The sequence below is a fragment of the Cetorhinus maximus genome, chromosome 3, assembly GCF_964194155.1.
Source record: "Cetorhinus maximus chromosome 3, sCetMax3.hap1.1, whole genome shotgun sequence".
In the NCBI taxonomy this organism is placed as follows: domain Eukaryota; kingdom Metazoa; phylum Chordata; class Chondrichthyes; order Lamniformes; family Cetorhinidae; genus Cetorhinus; species Cetorhinus maximus.
In genome coordinates, this window is record NC_135881.1 from 163,022,573 (window position 1) to 163,040,813 (window position 18,241).

The 18,241-nt window shown below is 43.5% G+C and overlaps 1 protein-coding gene across 3 annotated transcripts in view; it reads left to right on the plus strand.

The window, feature by feature from the left end:
* The first annotated feature begins 1,469 nt into the window (after positions 1 to 1,469).
* LOC144678996 (NAD-dependent protein deacylase sirtuin-5, mitochondrial-like) overlaps positions 1,470 to 18,241 on the plus strand; it is a 37,120-nt gene continuing 20,348 nt past the window's right edge. Inside the window, exons 1-4 of one of the 3 annotated variants that reach the window (XM_078539183.1) lie at positions 1,470 to 1,578; positions 2,613 to 2,742; positions 11,918 to 12,051; positions 14,111 to 14,336. In XM_078539183.1, the coding sequence (XP_078395309.1) occupies positions 2,631 to 2,742; positions 11,918 to 12,051; positions 14,111 to 14,336 (472 nt within the window). In that variant the 5' untranslated portion in view covers positions 1,470 to 1,578; positions 2,613 to 2,630. Of the gene's footprint in view, positions 1,579 to 2,049; positions 2,189 to 2,612; positions 2,743 to 11,917; positions 12,052 to 14,110; positions 14,337 to 18,241 lie in introns of those variants that run through there. The other 2 variants (XM_078539181.1, XM_078539182.1) reach the window with 2 other exon arrangements.

Genomic DNA, 18,241 nt, shown 5'->3' on the forward strand with positions numbered 1-18,241 from the left:
GTTGAACTCTTGCCCAAACCAGGTAGGAATTATTGCTTGGCCAGTGGGCTGAAGCAGCAAATCACAGCGTAAGGCTGTGGTCATGGACCAATGGAAATGGCTAAATCCATGCGAAGGCTCTTGGAGGGGAATTCTATCACGGGCAGGTGGCCCAATACTTGTGCAGCCTGGAGGAGCGCTGCTGCTCTTTCTGGTCCACAATAAACCTGAAGACAAAATATAAAAATTTACCTCCCTGTGCTACTTCAAGTACTGGTTGCTTTTTCCTGGAAGGTTGGGGAAACAAGCACAGTACTCCCCTAAGGCCACATGTTAAAATGGCAGATCAGACCCCAGTGACATTATCAAGGCCTGGCCTGTGTATTTATTCATGTATTTATTTATACATTTATTTTACACAGGCTTAAGTCAGGTGCTCTTTCTACCTGCAATTTAAAATTACAGTTAGCCAGACAGGAGGGGGTAAGTCCCCTGTTCCATTTTAACTGCACCCCACCCCCCCCCGCCCCAAATCCAAATAGTGGTGAGAGATGAAGGGGGGCTGTTAAAATTGAGGCCTTGTATTTGTGAGCAAAGAAAATACACAAATTACATGCAGCATATCTGAGTGTCTGGCACTGATCATTTACTTTCACTTAAATTAAGACCTGCATGTGCATTTCAAGGTCATTTCTCTGATTAAGAGCTTATTTACTTTAGTTAGATCCACCTTCTAGTGTTTAAGACATCATGGAACAATTCATGGAAATCTTACTTAGACGATTAGAAGTAATGTTATTTAACAGCAGTTTTTGAATAGCATTATCATATTCAGCCAAAAAGTGTTGTAATATTACCTCACTGGAGCAGTCCAGGAAAGATTCCCTGAAGCAAGCAAATTTCATCAGTTGGAAGCTTTGCTCTGATAATATTCACAGCTCCTGAATATTGTTCATGTAAAAAAAATTAAGGCTTACAGGATTAAGAGCAAATTAGTTATTGAATTGAAAACCGGTTTACAACTTGAAAGGGGCAAGGATAATGAATGCAAGAATCTCTGGCTTGAAACAATGCCTAGCTCTGTAAGGGGGCTGATCCAATACTCCACACATTCACACTATTCAAAATAATATGAGGACACTTCCTGTAATAACATCTTAAATGTGCTGGTGACATTACAGTATGTGGTTAAGTGATCAGAAAAAGGCAAATAGTATCACCCAGATGTATTTGAAAAGGCAAATGGAATACTAATTTGAGTAAGTGCAAGATTTTCCATATTGGATCCAGTACGAAACATTATCAAAAACTTGTATTTATATAGCACCTTTAACATAGTAAAAATGCCCCAAAGTGTTTCACAGGAGTGTTATCAAACAACATTTTATGTGAAGGCATTAGAGTGGGTGCAGCAAAGATTCATGAGAATAGTTCAAGGGATGAGGAACTTCAGGTAAGTGGATAGATTGGAGATGGGTTAGTTTCCTTGGAGAAGAGTTGGTAGAGGTGTTCAGGTAGATAGGGATAAACTGTTCCTATTAGCACAACGGTCGAGAACCAGGGGACACGGATTTGAGATGATTGGCAAAAGAAGCAACGGTGAGGAAAAGTCTTTTTTTATGCAAGGAGTGCTTAGAATCTAATGCACTGCCTGAAAGTGTGGTGGAGGCAGGTGCAATTTTGAGGCCTCCAAAACAGAATTTGAAAATTATCGGGAGAGAAAATTTGCAGGGCTAAGTGGAAAAGGTGGGGGAGCGAGCCTAGGTGCGAGCGGGCACGGACGCAATAGGTCAAATGAAAAGGCGTCCTTCTGCCTTTTTTTTTAACCATTCTCTGAAATAGATTCAGTCTTTGATCCTTGGAAGACATCCTCTCTTTTTGTCACTATAACATTCTCCTTAATGACGAGTGGGGCCGGCACGAAGGGAGGGGATGTATTTAGGAGACATTTGCAGGGCTGTCTGATTAAGATGGGTTGTGTGATTGTTGCCAGATGCCCTGTGGGGTTGCCTGTGTTGTGTACAGTGACCTAACCAGAGGGGGGACGTGCCACTCTCCACGCTGCACTGCGCGGAGTAGCCGCCGGTCCTGCAGGTGGCGCCCTCTCCCCCAGTCTGAACAGCCACTTCTGCTCGGTGCGGGGAGGGAGCAGTTGGCTGCCGTCTGCTGCTCTTCCCGCCCGCATCTCTAGCAGCGCAGGTAAATTGGGGTATAAGGTTAATGGAATCGGTCATTTTTACGCGGGGGTTTGGAGGACACCGCAATTTCCGCAGCTGGTTGACCGGGGAGGACAGGGGGGAACCAGGGGTCAGCCTGTGGGCCGCGGGACCTCGGGCGGGACCTCGGGCCTGATCTCTGTTCTCCCCCCCCCGCCCGGCCCCTTGACATGTTGACATGATCATGTCTGCGCGGACCTTTAAGACACAGTGGCTCAGTCACACGCAGGAACAGGAACAACTTCCACCGCACCCTGCACTCTGCCCTTGTCTAATGTACTTTCAGCTCCTCCCCCCACACTGGAGTGAAATCACCCTGATTCTGTCGTTATTGAGGATACACCAGGGACTTAATTACTTGTAAGGTTTCTTTTTATCGTTTTTCTTTTTGCTTTAAATTCGTTCCTCTTGTTTCAGAATCAGCCTGTAATTGCAATGATTCTTCTTCAGTTCACCGCCAGGAAGCTTGTTTCGCAGGTGGGAAATTGCTTCAAGCGACCTTCCAAGTTGCGAGTGACCCAGATTGAAATGAACCGCCAAAGTTCAGGTGGGTACTTTGTTGAGGGCAGCAATATAATGAGGTAAAACATCACGTAAAGCTGCGTCATGAAACAGCTAATAGTTAAATCATTATTTAATGTAATTGAATTTCTAATTTATAGTGGGTATTGGGGCTTTGGAAAGGGTGCAGGGCAAGGCTTCAGTTGCTCAAAATGGCCTAGGTCTAAATAATTTAGTGACATGTAGCTTGGGGATGATTTAATTGAAATTTATAAAATAATGAAGAGGTTAGACTGTAATGTAGATCATTCATTTCAACTGATTAGGTTACAAAAAACCACAGGTTCACACTTACAAGTTGTGCATGGATAGAGCCAAGATTGTATGGCAGGCAACTTTCCATTTTCCCAAAAATCTGAACGTGCGAAATAGGTTTTTGGCTCATAATGAACGTTGACTCACTTAATCCCTTCAACTAAGAGTTGAGGCTGTTCTTTGCCGGTGTGGAAATTGCCTCGTGCAACCAGAGCAGAGGGGGTATTCTTATCAAGCAAGATTCGAACAGGCTTTGGCTCTTTTCTCTAGAAAAGGAACGGTTTGAGTGACCTGGGAGTTCTTTAAGATTATGAAATGGTTCAATGGCATAGACAAAGTGATGTTTCCACTTGGGGGTGGGACTGGTCCAAAACTAGAGACCATAAATATGAGAGCCACTAATAAACTCAGTAAGGAATTCAGGAGAAACCTCTTTACCCAGAGAGTAGTGAGAATGTGGAATAGCACAGGTGTATTTAAGGGGAAGCTAGATAAATAGACAAAGGAGAAAGGAATAGAAGGATATAATGATGGGGTGAGAGGGGGCCCTTGTAGGGCATGAACGCTGATGCAGATCATTTGGGCCAAGCAGTCTGTTTGTGCTGTCAACTCTATGAAGTAGGTATCCTGAAATGGAAATTGGACTAATTTGATGTAAACTACTTTTTATTGCTAAGTATTGTCAAAAAAAGACTGCAGGTTTTTTCCCTAATTGGCCTGCATTATAATTGTTTTGTCTCTTGGGATCATGTGGCTCAGGGTGAGGATTGTGTACACTTTGGTGTTTAAAGCATTACACCTATATAGGACATGCTGGTCGAAACAGTAGATAATCATTTGTGTGTTTCGTATTTGGAAAAAGTGCTTGAATACTAACTTAAATAATGGGTAGTTAGTACAGTAGCTCAGGTAGTGGAACATTTAAAAGTGAATTAATTGGTTGCTTTCACCTGACTGGGTCTAGGGAGAGAAACGCTTAACTTGCCTCTATGTGCATCACTCTGTCTTGTATTGATGTTTGATATCACTCTGTATAGATGAGTTGGAAGATTACTTGAAAGGCTGAACTATGTTCAACGTGTTTGTAAAAGGAATGTTTATAAAAGCTCCTGCAGACTAGACAAGAATACAATGATCTGGGTTAGTAGCATCAGTGCATCAATGCAGTCAATGCACAGGCATTTGTCCCAAAATGACATGCAACAGACTGTGAATCAATGCAGAGGTGATTTATTCATCTATACTTGTGTTATGTTATTGAATTATGCCAAAATATTGAGGTGGACAAGCGGCTGAATACTTCTAGTGGGACAGAAGGGGTGAAGGTTAATCTAACAGCTGAGCACAAAATTCACACAATGGGTCTTAAGGGTTGTGTAGGCTCTAGAAATCAAGTTTATATTTGGGAGTGCCACCAATGGCAGAAGAAATATTTTGCTGAAGTTGATGGAGATTTAAATAATAATTAACAAAAAAGAAACTTTAGAAACTGGAGAGCACATTGTATATAAGGGATAAAACTTGTATTTATGAAATGTCTCCTAAGCATCTCAATGTGTAATCCAGCCAATGAATTATGAGTGTAGCCACTGTTTTGTAGATAAAAGCAATAGCAGATTTGTGAACTGCAAGGTTTCTCAAACAGAGGTCACTTCTGGAAGGTTAGCCTGTTTCACTGGTTAGTTGAGATCTAAATGGTGGCCAACAGCAATAACTTGCATTTGTATTTACTTTATAGCTGGGTTAGTCAAATAACTGTTAATCGGTAAAAATGCAGTTTTGCAAAATTTTGTGCAGCTTGGACACCACCAAAAAAGCAAAAATGAAGCTCAGATGTGAATATGCCACTTGGACGTGGGGCAATTTAACATGCACTATGACTTGTAACCACGTAGTCGGAATCCTAACTGCAAAATAATTTATTTATTCTTGAGTGGCATCAGAAAGTATTCTAATAGCTCTGTCCTATATGACCCAAAACTGAGCTTCAGGCGCTGCATACTACTCATTACCAGGACTTTATTTACATCCTGCAACATCATTAATCTCTCCCTTGGCTCCCACTCAACTTCTACTGAAACATTAACCTCTACTCTGTTGACCTCCTTCCACCTTGAAGTCTTGATTTATCCAGAACTCCATTGCCTATATCTTGTTCTTCACAGTGTCACAAATCACTTATTTGGCTGACCTCCATTAGCTACCAATGCCTCAATTTCAAAGTTCCTTCAAACTTACTTAGATGGTTTTGTTCCACCTGTCTCTGCTACCTTCTCTAGCCTCATAGCCCAGATGCGCTTAGGTGATGCATGCTGGCCATGAATGTGTCTTCCACCCTATCCACTCCAGCAACAGTGGCAAAGTCTTCAGTCATTGGGGTTCTATGCACCCTTGTATTTCTAGTCTCGGTTTTGCTACCTCTTTCCTTGCCTTTAAAATTGTTCTTAAATGTGTCTTTTCAGCCACGTTTTTGGTCACTTCTCCCCGCTTCCTTCTGCTCGCTGTTTGTTTTCACGTATGTGAAGGACTGAAGTGCTAAACTGATAGGGCAAAATTTTGACCTTGGGCAGGCTCGGCGGGTAGTGGCAGTCGGAAAGCCAACCGTCGCCTGCGATTGAGGCTGGAAGGCGATTTCAAACCGGTGGGCTATTTAAGGCCCTTCCAGCGTGAAAGTCGGCTGGAGAACCTCTGAGAAGGGGCGGGCGGGGGCCTGTTGTCCGCCAGGTCCAATGGCAACCTGGCGGCCTATTCAGAAGCAGCGCAAGCAGCCCGTCTAGCAATAGCGACGTGGCTGCGACCCAGGAAGGCGAACACATGCAGGAGGTGAGGTCAACAGGGCAGGCCGCCTCCCCCATTTCCCCGACGAGTGCCTCGCTGCCCTCCTGGAGGTGGTGGCTGCCAGAAGGGACTCCCTTGTCTCCAGAGATGGGAGGAGGAGGCCATCGCACCTCACCAAGGTTGTATGGGAGGAGGTGGCAGCCTGGGTGAGCAGCCATGATGTGGTACGGCGCACCTGGCTCCAGTGCCAGAAGCGCTTCAATGACCTGAGGAAGGGTGAGTATGTGTTGGCATGGGCCAGTGTACTAAAGTGTTTTGGGCTGGGAGTTCCCTGTGGACCTTGGGTGCTAGAGTCTGAGTACCAACTGTCAGTGACGCCGGAGTTGGCCAAGGGGGTGAGCCCTGGTTGCTTGGACTGAGTGCCTTGCAGTTCGAGGGCCACAACTCGGATGAGCCCTGTGAGGTGTTCCTCAGGTGGGGTGGCCAGGCTGTAGTGGCGCTGCAGGCGGAGAGTGGACTACTCAATGCTCCTCTGTCCTTTCAGGAGAAAACATCCCATAACAGTATTGAGAGGTTGCGGACTGGTGGGGGACCCCCACAGCACCTCATCCTCTCCTGTTATGAACAAGATGCCTTGGAGCTTGAGGGGCGCCATGCACCACGCTCAACTGACCGCGGTGAGGTTGGGGTGTCAGGCAAAGGTAAGAGCGCAGTGCACTGAGGTGAGAATTTCGGCTTGTGCAACCATTCTAGTGTAGTCTCTTCATTGATGTGAGCCTCGAGTCCCCATTGATAATTGAAAAGACGAGGGCATGATGCAGATCTCCGTTCTCTCACCAGGGTGCCTGGCATGCACAGTGAAAGTGCAATGACTTTCACTAATGACATGTTCTTCTTCTCCCTTTTAGGTTCACCAGCAGGCGTTCGCACTCCGGACCCTGAAGGGCCTCTCCTGACCCTGGAGGACCACCATGCTCCCCACATACCTGCGCCACACCTTGTCTCTCAAGCAGGCACCAGTGCAAATACCAGCACCTCAGTGGGCATTAGTTCGCTGTCAAGTATCTCGGTGCATGTTGGTGAGGGCACCACAGTCGCTTGAGGTACAGGCAGAGTGCTCAGGGCGCTGGCATGTGGAGGACTGCTGATGACCAGGATAATGCTCAGTTGAAGGCTGATGTTGGACCACTGGAGTCGTGCATTAGGCAGCAGATGCTGGACGTCCAGCGGGGTGTGTGGGAGGATCTGGCGGAGATCCATGAGGGTATGCGTGCCATGGTCTCAGTTTTGGAGGAGCCCCTGCGGAGCATGAGCACTGCGTTAACCCTCATGGCCGAGTGCACTGCCTCCTCCATGGAGAGATTGGCAACTCTCATGGAGATGCTGCTCCAGGAACAGAATCAGGGGTTCCTGGCTTGTGCTCGGATCTGCAAACCCTCACATAGGCAATGACCTCAGGTAGTCAGTGTCCGTGTGTGAGATGGATGGAGCACCTAGTATCCCAGCTAGGTGCCCAACCATCAGTGGTGAGCAGGGAGGTCCAGAGTGACCTCACGTTGGCACACAAGCTGCTTGTCGTCTTTGTGGGTCCTCTCAGGGCACTCTGGATGATGGCAGCATCCTCCGCCCCTCTGCCAGTGACTGTAGCATATGATGAGGCTGCGGCAACTGGAGAGATGCCAGCCGTGGCACTGGCCAGAGGATGACCGCCAAGGTCATCAAGGCCAACAAGACAGCAGAGTCAGTAGGCTGACCCCAATGCCAGTGCTAGCAAGGGGGGAGTACCTAGACGTAGCACCCGTAAACGTAAGTTTAAATCACCCTAAGCACAAGAGGGGCTGCTCACTGGTGATCTTTTGTTCCCCCCATTTAGCTTTTTGTTTTTTTTAATGGTGCGACAACCAACACCGGATATTATTCAGTTCAAGAATCTGAGAGTTCCTACATTAAATAACATTTGATTTTGTGTTATTGGCCTGAGTATGCTTCATTTGTTCTGTAGGTGCAGGGTAGACCAGTATTTAACGCTGAACGTGGGTCTCTTGAAACTTTATTGCACAGGCACTCAGTGTATCTTGGGGGCCAAGGAAAGGGTTCTTTCTGGGATCTAGGATGGAGGCGGCAGCCCTGGCATGTTGTGGTGGTTCTTATTTGGTAGCCTAGCTGAAGGAGCTTTGGATCAATGCTTCCCTGGTGTCCCTGCCTCCCTGGAGGTTACCGAGGTCTGGCTTCACACCCTTGGAGTTCTCCTCATCGTGCTCATCTTCAAACTCACCACTGGACTCATCAGCCGTGGCCAGTGGAGCTGCGTCAACATCCTCTTCCTCAACTGGGCCCCCTCTTGCCAGTGCCAGATTGTGGAGAGTGCAGCATGTAACCACTATCAGTGACGCCCGCTCATGGGGATATTGCAGTGCTCCCCCTGAATGGTCCAGGCTTCGGAAGCTCATCTTGAGAAGACCAATGGTCCTCTCTACCACCGCCCTTGTGGAGGTACGGCTCGTGTTGTAACGATGCTCTGCCTCTGTTCTTGGGTGGTGGAGAGGCGTCATGAGTCACCTTTTCAAGGGAAAACACTTGTCACCCAGCAGCCGTCCATCCTGTCAGGCTGGAGCACTGAAGAGCCTCGGCACCTGGGAGTATCTCAGGACGTAAGCGTCATGTGAGCTGCTGGGGTACCTTGCACAGACATGCAGAATCTGCAGCTTGTGATCACACACTATTTGCATGTTCATGGAGTGGAATCCCTTCCTGTTGACGAAGGCACCCGGCTCACCTGCAGGTGACTTGATGGCCACATGTGCAGTCGATGGCATCCTGGACGCGGGGGAACCCAGCAATCACTGCGAAGCCTCTGGCTCGCTCAGCCTGGCTGGCCTCGTCCATGCAGAAATGAATGAAAATCAATGCACGCCTGAACAGAGCTTCTGTTACCAGCTTGACGCAACTGTGGACAGCTGATTGGGAGACTCCACACAGGTCCCTCATTGACCCCTGGAAACAGCTGGAGGCATAGAAGTTTAGGGCCGCTGTGACCTTCAGAGCCACTGGTATGGGGTTTCCACTCACACAGTCAGAGCTGATCTCAGGCTCGATCATCTGACAAATGGAGTTAACGGTCTCCCTGGAGAGGCGGAGCCTCCTTCAGCATTGCACCTCAGACATATTGAGGTAGCTGCATCGCCGCCTGTAAACCCTGGCAGCAGGAAAGTGCTGCCTTCTGTGGCCCCTTCCGCCTTGGACTTACTGCTGGCTCTGTGCCCCTTGCGCCTCTCCTCCCACAGGTCCCTCCCCTGGAAGCTGCATTGGGACACCTGGCCTACTCTCCCCTCTGCCCCTGTTCCTCAGAGGAGGTGCCTCCAGCGGAGACCACAATACCCTTTACCAGGTTAGTGGAAGGCTGTCTGATACCTGGAAGGGCCCAAACTGTCCGAATCCTCCGGGGACCTGGAAGTCCTGAAATGAAGCCTAGAAATGTTCAGAACCAAGATGGAGCGTCCAGTTCAAATAAGCAACCAGCAGCACACGATCTCCAAAACTTCTCATTACTCTCGTTGACAATGCTGCTGACCCCCCCTTATCCCGGCTGTGGATGAGCTTTGGCAAATTGTGGGCTGCTCGCCTGCCTGTTTTGCACATGTGACGGGCGAGAAATCACACTGGCAATGTTAAATTGCCAATAATTGGGGTGTCAAGGGCCTTAACTTGCCTCTTAATTAATGGCGGGCGTGACTCCGTCTCCCATGTGCGTGCCCGCTGACCAAACTGTTGTGCGAGTGCACGTTGCCATCAGGCTGCTCACCTGACGCCAACATGTGTCATTTTAAGCTCGATCGGGTTGGGCGCGCACCCGCCCACAGAGGTCAAAATTCTGCCTATATTTTACAGCACAGGAGGCCATTCAGCTGATCAGGTCTGTGCCAACTCTTTGACAGAGCTAGTCCCACTTGCCTGTTTCATCATTGTCTTGTTTTTTATCTCTCAAATATCCAATCCCCTTTCGAAAGCCACTATTGAATCTGCTTCCACAACTCTTTTCAGGCAATGTATTCCTGATCTTAAAACTAGCTGCGTTTATATATGTTTTTTAAAAAAAAATTCTCATCACCCCACCTAGCTCTCATGCCAATTATCTTAAAACCTCTGCCTTATGGTTACTGATCGTTCTACCACTGGAAACAGTTTCTCCCTAACTATCCTTATCAAAGCCCTTCATAGTTTTGCAGACCTCTATTGAATCTCTCCTTCACCTTCTCTGTCCTAAGGAGAATAATTCCAATTTCTCTGTCTTCATAGCAGCAGTCCCTTATCCTTGGAACTAATCTGGTAAAACTCCTCTGCACTCTTTAAAGCTTTGATGTCCTTTCTAAAATCAGTGCCCAGATTTGGACACACTACCTTGCCTAACTAGTGACTTATAAAGATTTAACACAACTTCCTTGCCTTTCTATATTAAGAGGTGAAGAATGTTTTATAGGATGGAAATATTGTCGAGTTATGGGAGAAGTTATTCAATGTGACTCGAATTGCTTCCTCCAAATAAAAGGTGTTGCTATGAGAACCTTTGTATGGATCCTAGCCAGGCCTGCTTTATTGTGGGATAAGAAAAAAAAACTAGCATTTATATAGCACAATTCAAAACCACAGGATGCCCTAAAGTACTTGACTGTCAATGAAGTACTTTTGAAGTGTAGTTACTGCTGTAACTTTGGAAGTACGGTAACCAATTTGCCCACAGCAAACTCCCACAAGTAGCACTGTGGTAATAACCAGATAATCTGTGTTTGTGATATTGAGGCATAAGAATTGGCCAGGACACTGGGGATAATTTCCCTGCTCTTCAAAATAGTGCCATTGGATCTTTCACATCTACCTCAGAGGGCAGATGAGGCTCAGTTTAATGTCTCATCTGAAAGACAGCATCTCCAACAAAACAGCACTCCACCAGTACTACACTGGAGTGTCAGCCTAGATATGTGCAACATTCTTTATTCCAGTCCTACTTGGATCCCCTTTTTTTTGTTCCCAATACATTGATGACTGTATTGATATTAATTTCTGCTCTCATCCTGAATGGGAATATTTAGTCAACTTTGCTTCCCATTTCCATCCTTGCCTTCACGTGGTCCATCATTGACTCTTCCATTCCCTACCTCAACTTATCTCTCTCCATTTCTGGGCCATCAGCCAATATCCACTATAAGCCCATTGACCCCTGACTCCCACAGCTACCTGAATTGCACTTCCTCAAGCCCCCTCCCCCACAAGCAAGGACTCTATTGTATTCTCTCTGTCGCACCTGTTCTAAGTAACCTTCCATACCAACGCTTCCACCATGTCTTTTTTTCCCTCCCACCTAGGTTGACTGTGTTGATTACTTTTTCTGCTTTCACCGCCATAAAACCTGTCTTGTCCTTCACTTCCACTCCTCCAGTCTTCACCTTCAACAGGTCATTTTCCACCACCTAGTTTTGAACACTTTCCTCTCTCACATCCCAAGTGCAAATATCTTTTTGTTTACCCTTTCAAACCCTTCCTGATTTTTTCCCTAGAGAAAAGGGCCCCAGCGTCTTCAGTCTTTTCTGACTGTTGTACACTCAGTTCTGTTATCTTCAGTTCATTTCAATATGACAAATGCCATATTGTATTTTGAAAGATAATTCAATACAACATCATTAGAATTGTGTAGTAGATCTACTACTGGAGATTCCTAAGTGGTTCTGAACATAAAGGCAAAATCCTTAAAAAAAAAATCCATAAACGCACTCTTAATCTTTTTGATTTTTTGACATCATTTGCAGGAGTACATCCACAGAGCAGAGGTAAGCTGAAACTGGTATGAGCAATGAACCTGTACCATTTGTACACAGAACTGTAAATTGATACAAAACATTAATTGTGATTGGGACTTTCAAAATGCCAAATGGGTAATTTTGAGTCTGCTGCCAACTGTGAACCTTGCCTGCTAGAAGTCATTAGCAGCAAGTGCCTGAATATCTGATGCACTTGGCATCAGATGTGGCCCCTCCACAACCGTGCAGCCTCATGAAATTATGCTTTGAACCTTTATTGTACAACACCTGTTTCTTGATTGGAAATTTTATGATGATTTATTTTTTTGTTTAAAGATCTGGCCGAATTTCGGGAAGTCTTTGCAAAAGCTAAGCACATAACCATTCTCACAGGCGCTGGAGCTAGTGCAGAGAGCGGAGTCCCCACCTTCCGTGGAACAGGTGGCTTCTGGAGGAAATGGCAAGCTCAGGTATGTCCCTGTGATCCACAAAACTAGTAACAGGATATTATAATACATTTGGTAGCTTCATTTCATGTTAAAATGCAATCCTTGATGCCTGTAAATATCCCAGACAGCTAGTTAATTTATTGTATATAGATTGCTATTGCAGCACATTTCAGCAACAATTGGTGTGTCTTGCATTTGTGGGAAGAGACTACAAATCCCCTGACATGAAGGAAGGCTGAGGATTGTCGTTATTGCTGTAGCTGCTATCTTGAGTTTATAAAACCTAGATTGGTATCTTTATTAATAATTGGACGTTAACTATTTGCATTTTTGTAATGTCAACAACCTTTTTTAAAATGGATGCTGGTTTGATAGGGAGGAAAAAAATCTATCTGCACTGCAGCTTTTATCTGCCATGTGGTGGGCTAAAGTGATGTATACATTTTTTTCCCTCTTCTATCCTGTAATGGAAGTGATGCTGTGCAACCCTTGATGGTACATCCAAAACCTTGGAACCAACTCTGTGACCATGAGCTGTTAACTTGTGTTTCAGCACCAATGGAGTTAAATATCATTTGGCTCTCAGACTATATATTTTGTTGGAAATAATGGTATTTTGCGCTGAAATTTAAATTGATAAAGTGCTGGAAGTGCATAGCAAGAATCTGAAAGAGTAAAAATAAATGAACTGAACCCTTCTTGTAACTGCTTCCAAGTAATAATGGTACCCTTTCCATATATTTGCTGCAATTTTCTCTCTCTTTCAGATTCCAATATTTGTTCTTTTGACTTCAGAATATATTTTGTCAGGTTAGCAAGTTTTCCCCTAGGTTTGTGATTTTACTATAGGATAGGACGAGGAGGCAGGACCCAAGTCTATATCAGCCAAAACAGGGATCAAACCTTGTGCTGTTGCCGTTACTTTGAACCACAGGCTAGTCACCTAGCCAACTGAGCTAACTTAGCTATTTCACTTTAATTATAACGTTCTTGATGTAAGTTTTTAATAAAATGGCCAAATTGAATTTCATGATTTGAGATGTTGTGTTTGTACCTTTTTTAGATATGGTTTCCAAAATCAGGGCTAGACTGATGCCATAAAATCTTTGTAAGGTGCTACAGAAAATAATTTTAGGGAACCCTGACTCAGGGTTGTGGTTGTCCCACAGCAAACATCTGCCCCAATTTTTCACTGAATTGTGAGACTCACCAAGGAATGGCTGTTATGATTAATTCACGCTGGGACAGAACTTTACTAGTGTTGAAGGGTGCAACATTACAGAGAGAGGATTTTGCACCTTTTTTATTCCTGGAGAAAAAGTAACAAACATTTCTTCAAACTACTGCCTGTTACCTGTTGAACACAAAAAAAACTAAGTCTAAAACATTCAAACTGTAGCCTTATTACTGTGGTTAGGTATTATAAAAGTCCAGAATGTAATTTAATTTGCCTTTTTCATGGTCTTTGTTTTGGAGAAACAGAGTAATTTTCATTTGCTGGAACAGATTGCCTGCTTGGTATAACATTCAACTGATTGAAATTGGTCAAGGCAGCAAAGTTTACTCTCACGAAGTTTACTACTTTGTGTAAATTGCTTATTGATTTGTAGAATATTAAAGCATGTTTGAAAATAGCTTATAATTTAAGAGGGTTGAAATTTGCATGCAAGTACCCATTCAAAGCAGTTGTGTCCAAGCTTTGTCTCCAGGGGCCATTTTGCTGCATACCTTGGAACATTAGGGCCATCTGTGAAGTTCAAAACTGGCTTGGACCAGTTGAGTCAAACATTCTGTTTCTGTACTGTAAATTCTGTCTTCCAGTTAATTTGCATGTGTATCAAGTTGCTGAGATTAACAATTTCACTGTTCATATTTAGAATTTATTTGTCAATGAGACAGCAATACTAAACAGCACTTTCCTAATCTTCAGGCCCACAAAGCACAAACTGAACAAACCAAATATAACTGAGGTGCCTGGCCTTCGCGAGCTGCATGTGGCCAATGGAGGTACCAGCTCATACACCCCTGACGTGTATTCTTAGACGAGGAGTGTTTTGCATGTGTACTTGTCTATTAACAGGACTTGGCTACCCCAGAAGCATTTTCAAGAAATCCTTCTAGAGTATGGGAATTCTATCACTACCGCCGTGAACTGATGCTGAGTAAAAGCCCAAATTCTGCACACATTGCTATTGCTGAATGTGAGGCTAGACTGAGCAAGCAAGGCCGAAAGGTTGTTGTCATCACTCAAAATATTGATGAACTTCATAAAAGAGCAGGATCAAAAGATATATATGAAATTCATGGTATGTGGCTGCTTTGTACTCTGAAAGACTTGATTTGTAGTTATTCTATTCATCTTTATACTTGTAATGTCTGTTGTGAGGGGAAAAAAATAAACTGCATTATTAATAAGGTTGGTGACAGCACAAGTTGATTAGTGACCACAGTGAATCTGAGTTTTGCTTGGGCACCCTAGCAGATAAGTGACTAGAGCAGGAAATCCCAATTATGTTCCAACCAGTTCTATTTGCCTCCGTCACCAATTTGACCAAGGTTCAGATTGGATGTGATTGTTGGTTTTCATATTGATAGTTGAAAAGAATAACACACACACACGTGCCTGTTAGTCTTCCCTCTTTATTTTACTTCATTGCTCTTTCTGCTGCTCTTTGCATTCTTCCTTTTCATCCTTTTTCTTTGTTTCTCTCCTTTTTGCTGAATTTCTTTAATCTGTCTCTGTATTTTAGCATTTTTCTTCCCTCATTCTCTAACTAGCCCTTTTATTCTCTGGGTTTTCTGCATGTTTTCCTTCTGGGTGACTTTAATAAATTGTAGCAGGCAATCATCTGACACAAAACTCATTGGCCTGGATCATCTTGTCAACAGCGAAACCGTGGCTTACACTGCTGACTCCACAAAAGAAACTATCTTACCTGGTTTGTAGTTTGCAGGGGAAACTTCTGTCCTGCAGTAGGGCCTACCATCGGAACAAGAGATGTGGCCTTCCAGCATGGCACACTGCAGGCAAAGGACAGTTTTCAACTGTTAGAAACTATGACTGGAATTTTCCGGTCCCACCTGCAGCAGAAATCGTCGCAGGTGGGACAGAAAAATTAACGGACCAGTGAAAGGTCCGTTGAGTTTGGGCAGGAATTTCCCGCCCACCGTGGCACTGGAAAATCCCAGCCTATAAATTACGCTTAGCACTTTTTTTTCACAATTTTTAAATTTGAGCAACGTAACCTTTGAGGTGACCAGTGAAAATCCATTCCATAACAAGGTGGAGTTCATGCTTTTGAATTTAAAATATCATTTACAATTAACTTTTTAATTTTATATACTAATAATTACTTAGTCATCCATATATCTAGGCAGTTATTCTGTGTTTTTTAAATCAGTGAAAATTTGTGTGACCATAACATGAGTTTTAAAACTGCAATTAAAATGAAAAGCTGTTCCACTTTACTTTAGAAAAATATGTGTAACTGGTGCCAAACTAAGATAAAAGCAAAAAACTGCGGATGCTGGAAATCCAAAACAAAAATACCTGGAAAAACTCAGCAGGTCTGACAGCATCTGCAGAGAGGAATACAGTTAACGTTTGGAGTCCGTATGACTCTGGTGAAGAGTCATGGGGACTCGAAACGTTAACTGTATTCCTCTCCGCAGATGCTGTCAGACATGCTGAGTTTTTCTGGGTATTTTTGTTTTTGGTGCCAAATTAACCCTGAGGAAAATTAATTAATTAATTAATCTTTTTGCTTGAGTGACTAACTGTGGTGACATGATCTCCATGGTCATATAATATAAAAATATGAAATGTTCACGATGACAGACAATTCAACATGTTAAGCAATTCATCTCAACAGCCTTCATGTCCAAAAATGCATTCAGCATGAAATTTATTTTAAAGCAAATAGAAGTTGTTTGGTTAGATCATATTTATATCATGTTGTTCTTTTCTTGATTATTTTAATTTGGTAATTGGTTATTCAATTAAATTGGTGCTTTTAGATGGCGTGGATTAAATAGATGGAGCCAACCAGATTTGAAGATCCATCACTTTTGTAGTGTACAGAGGTTGGCATTGATCTGGGTTGTTGATTTGGATTTAAAGGGAAGCATTCCTGAGCAGGCTGTGCACCTGCTAGTAACGGCCATAAAATGTTTCCAAAAAAAACAAGTGTAACTTCTGGGCAGTCAGCCCAAATTACAGGTCTCTGCCTCTTTAGAAACCAGCCTGACAGAACCATCAGCACGTGCTCCACCAGAGCTCATTTGAGGTGCAACTTCTAGTTTTCAGCGCAAGTGCAATCGCTGGAAGTTGCAGTGCCATTGCAGCTCTGAATAGTGGCAAATGTCTCATGACTTTGAGTCTGCAAGTCTGTATTGTCAATACAGGACAGAGCCTCCTACTATTAACATAATTAGTATTGTGAACACCTTTCTAATCTGGCGGTGATCATTTCAAAATTTAAGCAATTATATGATGTCCAAATTAAATTCATCTTCAGCAATTATAAAAATTCCAAAAGTCCCATTTTAATTTCTTCCTGCTACCCTTTATATTGTTGTTCCAGTTCTTCATTTTTCTCCTATTTCCCTCTTCACAGCCTGCATGTTTAAGAGTCAGTGGTATAAGGTGAATACATGCATTAAAATATTTAGTAAAATCAGCAATAAAGTACATGAAAGAAAAGATCAACAATAATTGAGGCACAGAGAGTGCTACATTTCTCTTGCCCTACCCCCCACCCCAGCAGTCTTGTATTTTTCTGGCTGCCCCTGATTTGACTCTCATTCACATTATTTGCTTCTCATTTGTTCACCCTGGATTTTTTCTATCCTTAAATTTAATCGTTTAAGAAACCATTAAACCTGATGTTCAGGACCCTCCAGATACACAATTATCAATGACTACATTCATCAATCTGAACCAAGTTCGCTGTGCTAATCAGGAGATGCACCGCTCCAGCAGTTTCTGGGGTGTAGCAATCTGCAGTGATACTGCTTTCTCTGACTACCTTCTGAAACAAAATTACTTTTAGAAGATAGGCGAATATAAATAATGTGTTCCTAATGTCAGCAAATATTCTGTGGTATCTCCTGCATGGGCAGAGGATAGATTATTTGATAAGGTGTAATTGAAGTGTATGCTGCATATTTAGTAACTGCCCATGGTCTTGCCCACAGTCATCAGATGAATATTTTTTCGATACATGGATACATTAGCAGTAGAGTTGTGAGGAAAGACTTCAGAAATATTATCCACAGGGCCAGCTGGTGGCCAAAACACTCAAACTATGTTATTAAAGTTAATATAGAACTGTTGATTTAGTAATGTATAATGGAAAATACTGGCCTAAAAGCAAGACCAAAACCTTTATAACAAGATGTAAAGTTTGTGCATAGGAAGTGCATGCCCAACATTATTTATCGTGCATAGATAAATTATTAGAAACTAGTAAAATTTTCCATACTTCTATCCACCTTGTACATATACACTATCCCTACATAAACCTCCTCTGATGGAACCACTTCAATGCAACTAGTTTCTACAAAATGGCTTTGGGGACTGTGGTGAGGTGTGCTATCTAAAAAAAAAAAAGCTCAACGGTGGAGCATTGACCTTTCCCTAGGCAATGTCTGTGAATCCCACTCCTAACTGATGTACTGTCGAGACTTCCTAGTCTGGAAATCTATTGCTTGGAAAGACCAGTTGTCTGGAAATTTTTTGAGCAGACCCAAGCAATTCATCGACTCACCAATCAAATATTCGAGTGCTGCAACAAATTGAGAAAGCAGGCTCATTAAAGATAATGAGCATGTAACTCCTTACTGTAGGGCACAATATTTTTGGATGCGCAGTTTTGAAGTAAGAGCAGGTATCAAGTACAGTATTAAAATATTAAACATAATTCAGAAGATGATTTGTATAGTGCACCATTGTATTCATAAAATTCTGAAATCCTGAAATGACTTAGTCCCAAGCATTCCGGACTGGAGAGGTTAGTGTTCTTGCTAATAGGCTACCAGTTGAAATGGCAATATCCTGTGAAAGTGGTGTCACCATACTTGTTTGTAGTTGCGCTGGCATATGAACCCACCATGTATTCACCCATCTTTCCTCTTATCTTTAGGATAACTGTGACTTTTATTCATTGGAGGAAAGGAAAAAATTTTAACATTAACTCAGCAGATGTATTTT